This window comes from Sparus aurata, chromosome 13, assembly GCF_900880675.1.
Source record: "Sparus aurata chromosome 13, fSpaAur1.1, whole genome shotgun sequence".
Lineage (NCBI taxonomy): Eukaryota > Metazoa > Chordata > Actinopteri > Spariformes > Sparidae > Sparus > Sparus aurata.
In genome coordinates, this window is record NC_044199.1 from 30225113 (window position 1) to 30239461 (window position 14349).

The 14349-nt window shown below is 38.4% G+C and overlaps 1 protein-coding gene across 9 annotated transcripts in view; it reads left to right on the forward strand.

Annotated features, from left to right (window-relative positions):
* The window catches only part of gria1b (glutamate receptor, ionotropic, AMPA 1b), a 75441-nt gene that overhangs the window by 56880 nt on the left and 4212 nt on the right, over positions 1–14349 (forward strand). For 5 of the 9 annotated variants that reach the window (XM_030437163.1, XM_030437165.1, XM_030437166.1 and 2 more), the window contains exons 16-17: positions 5957–6071; positions 11539–11673. In XM_030437163.1, the coding sequence (XP_030293023.1) occupies positions 5957–6071; positions 11539–11673 (250 nt within the window). Of the gene's footprint in view, positions 1–1195; positions 2268–5956; positions 6096–7585; positions 7701–11538; positions 11674–14349 lie in introns of those variants that run through there. The other 4 variants (XM_030437169.1, XM_030437164.1, XR_003986335.1 and 1 more) reach the window with 4 other exon arrangements.

Below are 14349 nucleotides of genomic sequence, written 5' to 3' on the forward strand. Positions count from 1 at the left end.
TGAAGTGCAGAGGTGTGGATTTGAAAATCAATAGTTGGTCTTTGACCTTCAGAACGCTGACTTCTGACTAAATGTGGAAATCTGCCATATTCATAGTGTGAGATGAAAGTACAGACATTATTAGATTAATACCGATGTTATACCGAATAAATCAGTCCTTAGTGATCCAATCACAAGTGGACGGCTCAAATTCTGTCACTTAAAAACTGCTTTCCTTGGCACACTGGAACAATCTACCATTTTTACACAATAGTTGAAATCCATGTATATCATTTGCAGAATTCACAAGAAGGCCCACATAATTTCAGAATTCATCACAGACAGCATTTCATAAGGTTTATACACTTTCTCCTAACTATACAACTTTCAAAATCCAGCAATCTTGGATGTCTGGGGGCTTTCTCCACAGGTGTCAAAGACGTTGGTTTCTAATTACTGTATTGGACATGTTACCATCAATAAAATATTGAATCTGTGTGTTCAAACAGCTGCTAAATCATAAATGTTGCCAAATAAGATACCCTTTAGACAGAGAAGCAGATGCTGCAACAAACTGACACTAACAACTTCATGTTTGGCATTGAATGCTAAATTTACAAGAACAGAGCTGTTTCACAAAGTTTGTTAAGTTTCTCCTCTGTCAACAACTAACAAATTTATGCGATATCTTGAGGGAGTTTAGAGATATTGTGGTTACTAGTTAAATTGTAACACCTGCTGCTAACAATGGCAGCTTAACAGAGCCCAGAGTGGGTATTACCCATGAAATTAGCTTAAAAAGAATTAATGAGAAAGCACTTGATATTCTTGTTGTTAGAATTTGAACTAAGACTTGTTCAGGAATTTGAAACTGAAGTTCAGAGCTTGCAGCTTGATTTGGAACTTCTAGACCTAAAACTTACCTGAGACTTTGAAATTGATGACTCGGTCCCACCTCTGCACAGCAGTGAGCACTGGTGTAACAACTTGTCTCACAGGACATTTTGTCAGAAAAACAACAACAAACTTCATATGTTATCTATTCTACATAAACAGATTTGGGTTTTTTGGCTTGTTAACTGTCTGTGTGTTTGTCTGTCAGTCTGTCTCACTGTCCGACTGTCAGTCTCTTAATCTGTCTCTCTGTCTGTCTTGTCTCTCTCCCTCTTTTGTTCGTCTTTGTCAATATGTGTGTTTTTCTGTCTGTTTGTCTCAGTGTTTCCGTCTGTCTGCCTGGTCGGCCTGTTTGCTTATCTGTTGTCATGTCATCTGTTGTGCTTGTCTGACTGCAAACCTGCTTGTCTCTCTGCTTCTACAATCACCAGAATACTAACAAAGCTTCTTACATCTGTCTATCTATCTATCTATCTATCTATCTATCTATCTATGCTGCTGTCAGTTAAAAACAAGACTGCCTTATTGAAGTTTTTATTTGGCTGATAGTTTGATTTTTCTGATTGTTCCTGCATTAATTAAATATTAGAACTCAATTAAAAATAAGAATGTTTATTTCTCCTGATCTAAATTTAACTGAAACATGTTGAACCACAAATACACCCCTTGCAACAGAGAAATACACTATGCTCTCTACAAGTTACAGTATAGAAATTCAACCAGCATCACCATAGAAACCAGATTAAAGAGTGTATGTCAGTAGTGAACTTGCCTATGTAGGCACATATTAATAATGCACCCTTTAAAAAGGACTTGTTCTAATAACCGTATCTCTTTATTTAACCCACCTCTGCATGGCAGGGTTATATACTTTATACCCTTAAGATTACATGCAGTACTGGAATAGGAAAATGATGACTTGTGAAAAGAATCAGTTTACATTTTTAATCTTGAAGAGGGTTTAAAAAGCCTTAAAATTTAAGTCTCTGGTACCTGAGGGGAGACACTGCCATGAAATGTTGGTATGATGTTGGTATGACTGTCTACAAGTGGTTTGCAGGTCTATTGTGCGTCTGTCAGGGTAAAAATAGGCTAAATGATGCACAACTGTAGCCTTGCTTGACAAGCATGTGTTCCTACAGGCAGTGTGTTCAGCCGGCACATTAAGACAGAATTTGAGGGTGTAGTTACATTTGAATTTAAGACTTTAAGTACTTCTTTCACCGAACACAACACAAAATACACCTTCCGGTAAACACCTTGAAGCACCTTAATAAATACTTACATTTTTCCAGTATTCACCTAGTACCTACCGAGCCATGCCATGGCGACCCCCCAAACTCACAATAACAACCCAGAAACCACCTGGAAATGCACCACATATGATTAATATATTTCTTTTTTCTCTGGTTCACTAAACTTTTTGGTAGTCCACTCTATTAATATCTATTCAGTGTTGAAATGGTTGCTGGTCGAGTATAGGTGTTGACTTGGTTTTACTGTTCACAGGGAAACTGTCTATAAAGCTCAAAGTGCACCAATCAAACATTATCCAACAACTGGAAATATTCTGTTTGCAGTTTTCTAAGAGTGTATGTGAAGAAAAACAGCCCATCGCACACTTATTAAATTATATTATTCCGGACAAAACAGTTGACAAATAACAGTTCAAACTGTGTACTTATTAAAATACCTCAAAATGTAGCGTGAAGAGAATATCTCCTATAATTTAGAAACAGTCCTCGTTCTACTGTGCTTGCAATTATTAGGATGTCTTCAAACATGCAAGACAATCTTAATTATTGTAATAAAATCTGGCTCATAAATTCACAACCAAAGTGAAAAAGAGCAAAACACAAAATCCTCAGCTCAGTTGAGCATGAAAAAAATGTAATTTGGTAGATTTCATTTTTACCTGCCAGCAGCATTTAAAAGTCATGTTTTTCCCTCACTATGTTTCAGACATCACTGGACTTTGTCCAGGTTCTTATCAGATGTTCTGTGAGAGAACATCTTGTTCTCATTCTTTCTGCTTCGCATCAGCATTTTATAGCCAACCCAGAGTCAGAGAAAGGAAATTACTCCAAAGATGAGATTAGCAAACGCTGAATGTATTAATGTGTATGGTCGTTGTGAAATTAATCACTGGCAGACGTGTGTATGTGTGTGTGTGTAGCAACCAAGAACATCAATCAGTTTCACACAGGCAGCAAAACAGAGGCAGCAAATTGGCTTGACATTCTGCCTCTGTGGTTAATTGGTTTTCGGTTTGTGAAAAAACAAATACTGTAATGAAAACAAATTGTAACTAAAACTCACATTTGTGGGTGAATTTACAGATGCAGAAAGCACAAAATCATTCACCAGAGAACAAGAAGAAATCAGTTTTCGTGATCAGTTGCCTAGCAACAATGTGGTGTTAAACAACTTGAATGCTGAACATATTTGGATGATCACCTTTACACATCAAAAACATTCGCTCATCAGTTCCAGTCGAACAGACTGTGTGCTCTGCCTCTGGGTTGACCCACTCTCAGTACTAACAGCTGACGGCATCAAGTCAAGGATTTCATTGACTCGTTTCCATCAACCAGCATCTGAATTCCAGCTCATATTGCTGCCGAATCTGCTCAGACTTATGACTATCTTCAAAGTGGATAATTTGGAGATTTTTGTTCTAAACAGCTTTATTGAAGAATGACCTGATAAAGATAGTAATTTTGAGATGGAGAGGTACATTTGCTACTTGGGCGCTGGGCATGAAAATAACAACTAGGGCCCATAGTATTTTATTGTTAAGATGACAGAATGTTATTAGCATGCAGTAAGCCTCAATTTCATACTAGGATAGTCTTAGGCTTTCAAATGACATGAAAATACTCTTTTAAACAATTAGACATGTTTTGGCATCGAGCCTTGGTCAAGGACTTACTGATTGTTTTCAAAGTCCAACATGACCGTGCAATGTCATCCGGACTATCTTAGGTTTTACCACTGATTTATTACTCAAATTGAGTTTTCTTTTTTGGTATATTTTTATTTACACAGTGCACTTTAGAACAAAACTCTTCTTCTGCTTTTGCCATCTTGACATCAATTATTTGTCCCTTAAAACTGAAGTACCCACAGCTGATCACTCATCATTGTTTATTGTTCATGACTGAATATTGACTCATGTTTCTTTCCAAACACCATAGAAACACCACTACTACCTTCAGCCAATCTATAGCTTTGATCATCACTGGTATGTAAAGGGGAACAGCAGGCAATATGTCGGGAAATGCAACATGGCAGGAAATTGACACCAGTGTAAAAACATTTTGATACCTATTTACCTTCATAAATGTAAACATTTTATTGTATATTCCGCATGGTATTTATGCCCACATTGGACTGTTGTTCCTCTTTTTGTATCAGGAAAAGAATGGACATTAATGCAAGTTGAGGTTTGCTGCTCAGTAATCAGTAATAGGATACATTTGCTGTTTGGCAGCCCAGACCATATTGAAATGTTGTTTTATTTCACTAGTAAACCCTACAGACAAGATTGGTTCTATGACAGATGATCACAGAGCATTTTTTGCCATCCGTCAATCCAGTCACACATCAGAGACTACATGCGTTTCCCCAGTGTCTTTTTTTTTTTTTTGTAACATGCCAGTCCAAAGGGGATCCCGAAGTGATCCTATACCAGTTGGGAGGTGAAGCCTTCCCAGCATGTCCAGTTTTTACCCATGGAGGTCCTCCCAGTCTTTCGTGCTTGGGACATCCAAATAAGTGGTCAATTTGGGGGAATTCCTGAACCCTCATCAAAGTTATCCATGTTTCATGTATGGTAATGTCAGCCATCATGCTGACACACATTATCTATAATCCACAACTTTATTTTTAGAAGATAAAGATTGATTAAGAGAGAAAAGTCATGAATAGGACCCCAATCATGGATTGTGGTCAGCAATGTTCTATTGAAAACATTCTTGGTAGTAGAATGTCATTGGGCTAGACAACTTTGAGGCCAAAAGTCAATTAGTGTTAGAACAACCCCTGTAAAGTATTTTGGTTCCAAAATCATTGCTGAGGTGGCTTAAAGGGAATCACAGTTGATTTACTTGATACCTTTGAATTTCACCAACAGATTTTTTCACCCTGATAGAGGTGACAATTGTCCTACCAACTCCTTGGCCAACAGGCATTTCACTCAACCTTGCACGTTGTTGTTGATGAGACCACAAAGCAATGGTTCCAAGATGCATTTTCAGGCTATTTCCTGACTGTGGGAGTCACCTGTTACCTTGCGAGGCAGCAGAATTCACAAGAAGATGGCCAGCAAGAAGAGACTGTTTCTTGCAAAACATCAGTGGCAACTCCTTGAGGTTAGTGTAGTTGCTGCTTGCATCAGTTCTATCAGAACTGGAGAGTATATTTAATCGAAAGAAGACCAAAAAAAAAACAGCACTAAAGGCCTTTCAAGAAGGAAAGATGTTTTTCACTCTTCTCTGGCTTTGTAAGAGCTTGCTTTCCCAACAAGTTCAAATAGTGGTAATGCTCTCCTACTATTACTTTATACTAGTATTTTTTTTGACAGCTTCTGGGCAACTTCCATGATGGTTCTGTGTAACAAACCATCTGAAAGAGTTAAAGTCTGGTCCCCAGGAGCTCATGCAAGAACCACCCCAAGAATACTCCAGTACCGGAGACCGGTATCACTGATTCAAGTTAAGTCTTCAATCAGAGACGAACACAACGATCTGATCCTGTTATAGCAAATGTTTGGTAGATAGATTTGTCAGAAAAGGCTCTGCTCCTTGAGGGAGCACCATATTCTGATCCCCACTTTTACAAACACATACATGAACATCAAACCTTCAATTACAAAAACAAAATGACAAGAAACAGCATTTTAAGAGGGTCTGGGTTGAAGAGCAGTGAACCTGTCCTTTAAAGAGCCTTTCATTCTATGATTACACTATTAATAACATGCCTGTCATAAGTAGATGTAATGATGTTGCTATCTTCCCTTTGGCAGTCCTCTGCTCATTAACACCTAGTTCCCTTTTATCCCTTATTACTATCATCCCCGTAGAAACCCTGTTAACTTGGCAGTATTAAAACTGAACGAGCAGGGACTGTTGGACAAATTGAAAAACAGATGGTGGTATGACAAGGGAGAGTGCGGCCTCGGGGGAGGGGACTCCAAGGTCAGATCACCGTAACCCCAACGGGTAACGACAGGCAATGGTACACGGGGGTAACCGGCAACAACCCACAACTTAAATATCAAGCATAAAACACTCAGGGTGGCCCAGATGAGACTGTACTGGAACCATCTGTTTGGGAAAGTACTAACACTGGTTGTGATTTGATTCAGCAAAATGATTCAATCTCAGGCCTTGTTCAAGATATTTCTCATGTTCCTTTGATCCAGGGGGTATTTTACAAAACATAACTGCAGCAGCTGAAACCAGCTGTTTCTGCAAAATGCAGTTTGCAATATTCAGTTTTCACTAAACAAAACAAGAAGCACATTTGCCGCCTGCTTTATGCGAAACAAGAGCCAAGCAGGACATTTATGAAATTTGCGAAAGACACTAAGTTGTGAATCACAATTTTGCCCTTGATCTGTTTGGCTCAGTATTTTTTATTATCATTTACTTTTTTGAAAATGGAAGTGGACCACTGGTTTAGATCAATTTGAGCCTGGCTTTAGAAAAACAACCATATCCAGGTAAGGTATCCAGAAGATAATGGTGAGTCTTGCAACTAACTAACATAGTGAAGTGAAGTTATGTCACATAACACATTTGAAACAGAAGTATACTAGTGATTTTATCCCAAACGTTGATGTTTTCCTCAACCTAACCATTTAGTTTTATTACCTGAACCTAACCATGTAGATTTATAACCTAAACTTAACCATGTTGTTTCATTACCTGAACCTGTTGTGCCTCAATGGTCATGTTGTTTAGGGAGTCGCAGCCAAACATTCAAGTCAGTCGTTTACATTTAAGTGTATGCTGGTATATTTATACTTTATAGTAGTATTTAGGCATTATATAATTAGTCATATGTAAGATGTAGATAATTTATATAACAAGAGAGTAACTGATTAATTAAGCCTAGCTAGCTGACAGTAAACAAGTATAAAAAGTAAAATACCCCCTATGGTCATCTTACCTCTGGAATCAGGTCCTTGTTTATGGACAGTGTTTGTCTCCATTCCTTTGAAAAGTTAAACTGCAGTAATGCTTCAACCTCCACCACAACATAGTTTATATGTTTTCTGGTATTCGGACAGTAAACCCAAAGATCCAAAGAGTGTTTTCAGCTCTTGCCGGTTACCCAAAGTGATATAGTAATACACATCTTGCACGTAGGGAGTCAGGCCAAACTGAGCTAGATGGAGTATTAACGCATATCACTTTGATGCTGACATTTCCAAAACGTTTTTTATGTGTTTCTGTGCCTGTTTTTCGTTTGATTTTGTTTTCTTTCTGTTGATGTTGTTGTTGTTGAGGTGTTCTCTGTAGCGTACCAAAGCATCTACACTACAAATGCCAGTTTTGCTAAAAAGCGTTGCTGCTGCTGCTGCAGCCGCCGCTGCCCTGTTGCTGTGCAGCTGAACAATAACATAAGATAACATGGAGGTGCATAATGTTATTTATGTTATTCCCACTCCCCCCTCCCCCTCCCTTCCTCTCATGGTTCTTTGAAGAATCCCAGTAAACCTAGCAGTACTGAAGCTCAATGAACAAGCCGTCTTAGACAAGTTGAAAAACAAGTGGTGGTATGACAAGGGGGAGTGTGGACACAAGGACTCCGGCAGAAAGGTCAGTTCTTGAGGTCGCTCGGCCTGGTCCCGAGGTCATGTGTTGGTTTACCCCCACCCACCTTACCCCATCAGACCCACAACCCCAAACACTTCAGCAGGTACACTCTGAAAAGAAAAAGGGTTTCCAATTGTCTTTCTTTAAACAATTAATTTCATGAAATTTGAAAGTTTTTTTCATTCGATTCAAAAGTTTGTTTTTGTTTATTTCTAGTAGTGAAATTATTTACAATCCTGATCCTTCGGTGCACTCCTAATAAAATAGATCCATTACTCACACATAAACAACCAAAAAAAATAAATAAACGCATCGTCGTAATGGTTCTTCTACCTGGACTAACTATTTTCACCCTTAAATTTGTTACCAAATCAGATTCAGAAATGTACTTTAAAATGAATGAAAATCGTATTTTTGCTGACCTCCACTGGTTTTATTTTCACTCTTCTGCAGTGATTCACTGTGTTTCTCCAGAATCACCTTACCTGCTTTGAGATCATGGTGCAACAAGAAGTTTCAGCTTCATTATTTCAAATTCAGAATACAAAATTTGAGGCTTGACAAAGACTAAAGTAAACAAAGAGGTTCTTTGAATAAAGACAAAACACTGATTCGGCACTGATTATCCAAACATTATTAGTTTGAGATGTTGTTTACAGAGTTATTAGTAGGTGAATGTTGTTAGTGTCCCACAGACCTGGGCTAGCTGTTTGTTATGAGTCTTTATGCTAAGCTAAGCTAACTGGCTGCTCATTGGAGTGTTACACTTACTCTACAGAAACGGAAGTGATATCAATCTTTCAATATAACTCTCGCCAAGAAAGCAAATAAGAGTATTTCCCAAAATGTTGAAGTTGTCCTTCAAGTTCAGAATGTTATGTTCAATGTCAAAGTGTGAGTATAATTTTTAATTTTCCAAATTGAAATTCAGCACCTTTTTGTAGAGAAGAACTTTTTGTTTTCAGAGTGTAACACTGCTGCTCAGCTGACCGTTCTGAAGAGCTGGAGGATAAATCAATACATTAAAATATTCTGATGGCACCTGAAAACCTCACGACTCCAATTTGTACTTAAACTGAGAGGCTTCTGAAGTGCTGCGGAAACTTTATGGACTTAGCTGCCACAAAACTTGTCACAACCTCTGCGTATAGTCAGATGAATTTATGCAAATTGGTGAGAAAATGAGCCGGCCTTTAGCCGATTCTGACAAAGCAGACTTTTTGAAGATAAGGGGTTTTCATGTCTCCAGATCAGTCAATTTCTTCAGAGGCTTTTCTCTCCTCAGCCGTCCTTCTGTTCTCCAGAATCTTCTGTGGTCAGCACAGTTCACTTAAGCAGCCGCAGACAGACAGACAGACAAGAGGAAAATGTGACTTTTTACATCACTTTTTATCGCAAATCCCCACTGCCTTTGGCTGCCACATTTACATCTATATTTTTAGACTATCCTTGTGGTTGTACAGTGCTTGAGTTTTAAAAAAGTTTTCAGGCGATTTTTTTTTTTTGTCTTTATAAGAGAGATGGAGCTATTCATGCCTGGAAGAGAAGCCCCAGATTAAAGAGACATTATTTTTACACTCACATCAGATGTAAAAAGTCAGATTTATTTTCCTGTTTCTCTCTCTCTCTCTTTCTCTCGCTGTCACCTTTCTTCTCTCTGTTTACGGCTGCTAACCAACAGCTGATGAAATTGAAGCTACTGACCACAGCTTTACCAACCCTCCTCTCTCTCCCCCACACACTCACACACACACACACTTGAACGCTGATGTTTTTGTCTCCAATCTGTCATGTACCTCCTGTTTCCTCTGAACTCGCTGTGTAACAGACCGAAACAAACGGGAGAAAACGTTCATCAGTCTGTCATCAGAGTGGCAGCAAGGAGGAAAGACTTAATGTCAGACTGAAAGTGCAGTCATGAGAAAAACATTTTAACTCTAATGAATAACCACACAGAAGCTAACAATGCAGATTAATTTGAAATATTTTTTTTCTCCTTAATGTTTTTTTTTGTTGCAGATACCAGGGAAACAATACATGCTCTGTACCAAACTCTGAGAGATTGAGATTGTTACCTCGTTAATCTCTTACTGATGGCATCGTTAAAAGTAAAGAAATGCTGAAATGGGTGGCTAAATATTAACATAATAAAGATTCATATTATGGTGCCAATTTTCTGTACCTGAAAGCTCTAAAATTAAGGATAGAAAGAGAGAGAGCGGGAAGTCCTGCTACAAGTTATAATGAGTCAATGAGTCAGGGCAAGATGTCGAACCTGAGGAAACACCTGGTCAAACAGGTAGGTGGAAGGCCAGCAAATGTCAGCGCTCGTTCACAGAGTTTTTTTTTGTCCAGTTATCGAGGTTGAGTAAAGTGCGAGTAAAAACTGTTTCTTTGAACAGCTTTTTCCTTTGAAGCAATGCTGGTTATATTTCGCAACTTATTTTTTACAACTGAAAATACTTTTTTGCAACAACAGAGAGAGTTATGTTGTGAAAAATGTGGCACTGTTAAATATTGGTTCAAATGTGAACAGTACCCGACACCCTTCTCTGTACAATGTGCAGCAGGTCACTAATCAAATGTACTCACTTTAAAAGTTAAGGTGACAATTCTCACAAAACATTTTCAAAGTTATCAGCATCAGCGGAAAAAAAAAAACTCTAACCTAAACAATTGTTTCATATTTATTTTCCTTTTCAAGAAGAAAAATAGTTGATGTTGCTTTCTGTCTGACGTTAATGTGTCTTTTAGTTTGATCACATGAAAAAAAAAAACTGAGAAACTATCTGAGGATAACATGACCGTTTGGAGAGGAAATCCCTCTGATAGGCTGCCCCCACCTCACAACACTTCCTGATCATTGAAGAGAGGCCCCGCCCACTTTGAACAGGCTGCATGCTATTGGATGAAGAAACTTAAGTCATGCCCACCAAAAACCAAGTGATGCATGTGACAGAGGAAAATGCAGCGTCTCGGAAGAAACAACCGATGAAATTCCTTTTTTTCTTGAAGGATTTTGTTTTTCCAAGGATGTAACAGTAAACTTTTGTTTTTTTAAGTTGACTGTGATGAACAGCACAGATATCACAGTCTTTTTTCTTTTTTTTTTATTTACCAGTGAGACAAATACATCTGATGGTGACTACTTTTATAAAATAAACCATCTATAGATATATATTTTCTTTACTTTCCCTCACTCTTTTTTTATTAATACTGAAAGCCATTGTGATGAAGAGAACCTGTGGGACATATACATCTGATGGTTACCACTTTATACTTACATTTTAAGTATGAATTTAAATAAACATTCTATATATTTATATATATATATATTTCTTTTTCTTTACTTTCCTTCACTTTTTTGCATTTCTGTGCATGAAGTTGCATGTGACATATGTTTAGATATGAATTGTCAAATGCTGTGATTCAGGGCGATGGAGAAGGTCATTTTAGTTTTAAGAGATGACGAGTTAAAGAGGTATTTCACCAATTAAGTGCTGCACTTCCATTAAGTTTGGAGTTTAAGGCTTAAAATGATATCCTCAACAGAGGAATCATATCATATTTGGCCCATCAGACGGGTATAAATACTGGTGGGCTGACGACCCGATTTCGATGTGTAAATTCAGTGGCGTGCCCCTTTAAATATTCATGTTTTAGTTCCACAGTCACATTTTGTCTCTTAATCACAGCATTTGAAAGTTTAAAAGTGTCCAGCCAGTCAGAAAGATTATATTAGTCTTTTAGCTTTAAAGATGTTGTAGTTCAAACTCTAGTGATGTCATAACTATCTGCACCATGATTGGTTGTCCCTGACCCCGCCTTCCTGCGCTGACAGGACAAGACGAGTGCGCTCAGTCTGAGCAACGTGGCGGGAGTGTTTTACATCCTGATTGGTGGGTTAGGGCTGGCGATGCTCGTGGCTCTGGTCGAGTTCTGCTACAAGTCTCGGATCGAGTCGAGAAGAATGAAGGTGAGTCCAGTTTGATCCGCTGACACTTATAAATACTAACACGGCACATTTTTCATAGTCACTATTGGTTCATTGGGCAGTGAGGAGCACATAATTGATGAGGAATTATCACATTTTCAAGATAGGGTTATTAATACATACACCTTATATAAAAATAACAATGTAAATATTGAGATGTATAAATATACAAGTGTAAAAAGTACCACAAGGTCTTACATACAAGATAACAAGTAAAAATATTACTTGGGTAAAAGTGAAGAATGGCTCATGTCAGAATAATTCAAATTATTAGATCATGATTAGTGATGCAACTCATAATGGTAGAGCTTATTTTACATACTGTGTTGTAGCTTAATTTACAATTACATGCACGTTATTTGTTTACAATGTCTTTTATTAATTATTTGCAGTATCATTAATCAGTTTAACTGAAAATGTAAATGTGATTAATGTAAAACATCCGGGAATACTTGACTAGATTAACAAACGGTCTGTTGGTCTTTGGAAAGTTTTTAAAAATTTGATGAGATTAGATTTCATTGAAAGTCTTGTGTGTGTCTCTTGGAGTCGGTTAATAACAAGAAAGGCCACCAGAGGAGTGAAAAAGCACAAAAAAGTACAAACGTATAAGCTATGAATTATGTAAGAATAAAATAAAATACACACAAAATCTTTTGCTTGGTTGGTTAGGTTTAGGAAAAGGTGCTTTGGCCTTAACTCGAGCCTTTATTTTATGTTAACCACACGTTACAAAGGATAAATTCTCTGCTGAGCATCTTTTGCTATGACATCACAGTATCATTACTGGTCAGATGCAATGATGTTCCATGAACAACACGGCGATGTCAGATAGTGGTCAATACCAAGACAAGCACTAAATACATATAGTTCATTTGGTGAATTTTAGTAAATAGACATTTTCAGTCAGTTTTTGTTGCTAACTATATCTGTATAAGTTACAGCATGAGCTATACATTAATATATCTGGTACACCAGATCTGTGCATCATATGAGAGCTTTTTATCTGTCGCCTCGTAGTGGTTCTTTATAACGCAGACCCCCAGCAGCCACAGGCAGGATCACTACCATCACCGCCATCTGAAAGTGCATCGACTGAACTCTACTTATCTGACACTCTGCTCTCGAGCTCCTCTTTATCGCCGGCGTCTGTATGTGATGAAACTGCAGTCACCTCATTACAGGCGGCGGCGGTTTATACGGAGACTTTGATGGGCTGCTCAGAAGGAACAAACAAGTCATTAGAGCCATTTTCTCCACAGCAGCAGCACCAGTCTGTTACTCTCATCTCTGCTGGACTGTTGTTATTCTCTTCACATGTGCGTCTGAGCACAAAGACTCAAACCCCTCGCTGAAGGCAGCCCTGACACAACATGTGTGGAGGATTTCATCAGTCAGAGCAGATGGAGGGCTGTGAGAGCAGGGTTACACTGCGGTTACCTGCTGCAGAGGTAGAGGAGAGCTGCAGCACACATGGGATTAATAGTCAATACAGAAATATACAATCAAACAGTCTCTCCTGATACATTATTGATAATCGGGCTTTAATATTACAGTACTGTGCGTTCTTTGGTAGAGGAGGAATGAATCTTTAAATGCTGCAGTGGCAACCTTGTAGTAGTTCTCTGCTGTTTATTGGAACAGGAGTGTACATGCTGTTCTATTTATACTGTGACAAGACATTAAGTTAAACCCTTTTAAGCAGAACTGAGAAGCTGCCGTCTTCATCACATACAACAAACAAGACAGATGATTTTGCATTTCTTGGACCCTCGACAGTGAAGTGTAAAGTTCACCTCGAGGCTGGCGATAGAGGAAGAGGCAAAAGGTTGACGTAACAAGACTAAATTGAGGTATCATTTTAGAAATGGTTCCAACGCAAGTGGATGGTTCAGTCCAAACCACAACTGATAGGGTAACGGCAGCAACGGAGAATCCAAAATGTACCCATGTGCTTATCGGTCTGTTGTTAGTTTGTCAGCAGGATTACACAAAGACTCCTGAACAGATTTCCACCAAACTTGGATGGAGGCGTGTAGAATGGATTCTATTAACTTTGTGTGTGAATCCATGTTAAGGGACGGATCCAAGAACTTTTTCTTTGACATTGTGAGAGGACGTTTTTTAACATTTTCAGTAATTTCTCAGGGATAATGCATGGATCCTGATCAGGTGTATTGTGGTGTGGCAGATTTAAATATGTTTTTTTTGATATTGGATTTAGTTTTATTGAAGTAAAGGGGACTATTAGGCCTTGGCTGAGGTAGGCGCTCTACTGAGAGACATTCTAGTTTATATAAGCTATGTGATGACATTTTTGTGAAAGCAATAATGAGATAAAGCAAGAAAGTTGGCAATGCCATTTAGATTTAAGAAAAACAATTCAATTTCAGGTGTTTCTAGGAGAAAATGCATCGACAGGGATCGCAGTAAGTTAAAGGGATATTCCGGTGTAAATTTAATCCATGGTCTAACACACCGTGAAACTGTGTTAGACTCCCGATTACCGAGTGCAGTAGAGTCCCGCAGTAATGATCATCATTGAGCTGCGGGACTCTACTGCACTCGGTAATCGACTCACAGGGCTTCCCCACAACAAGGAGGCTTCTCGGGTGGGGAGATTTGTTTATCTATGCCGACAAATCCAGCAATGATATC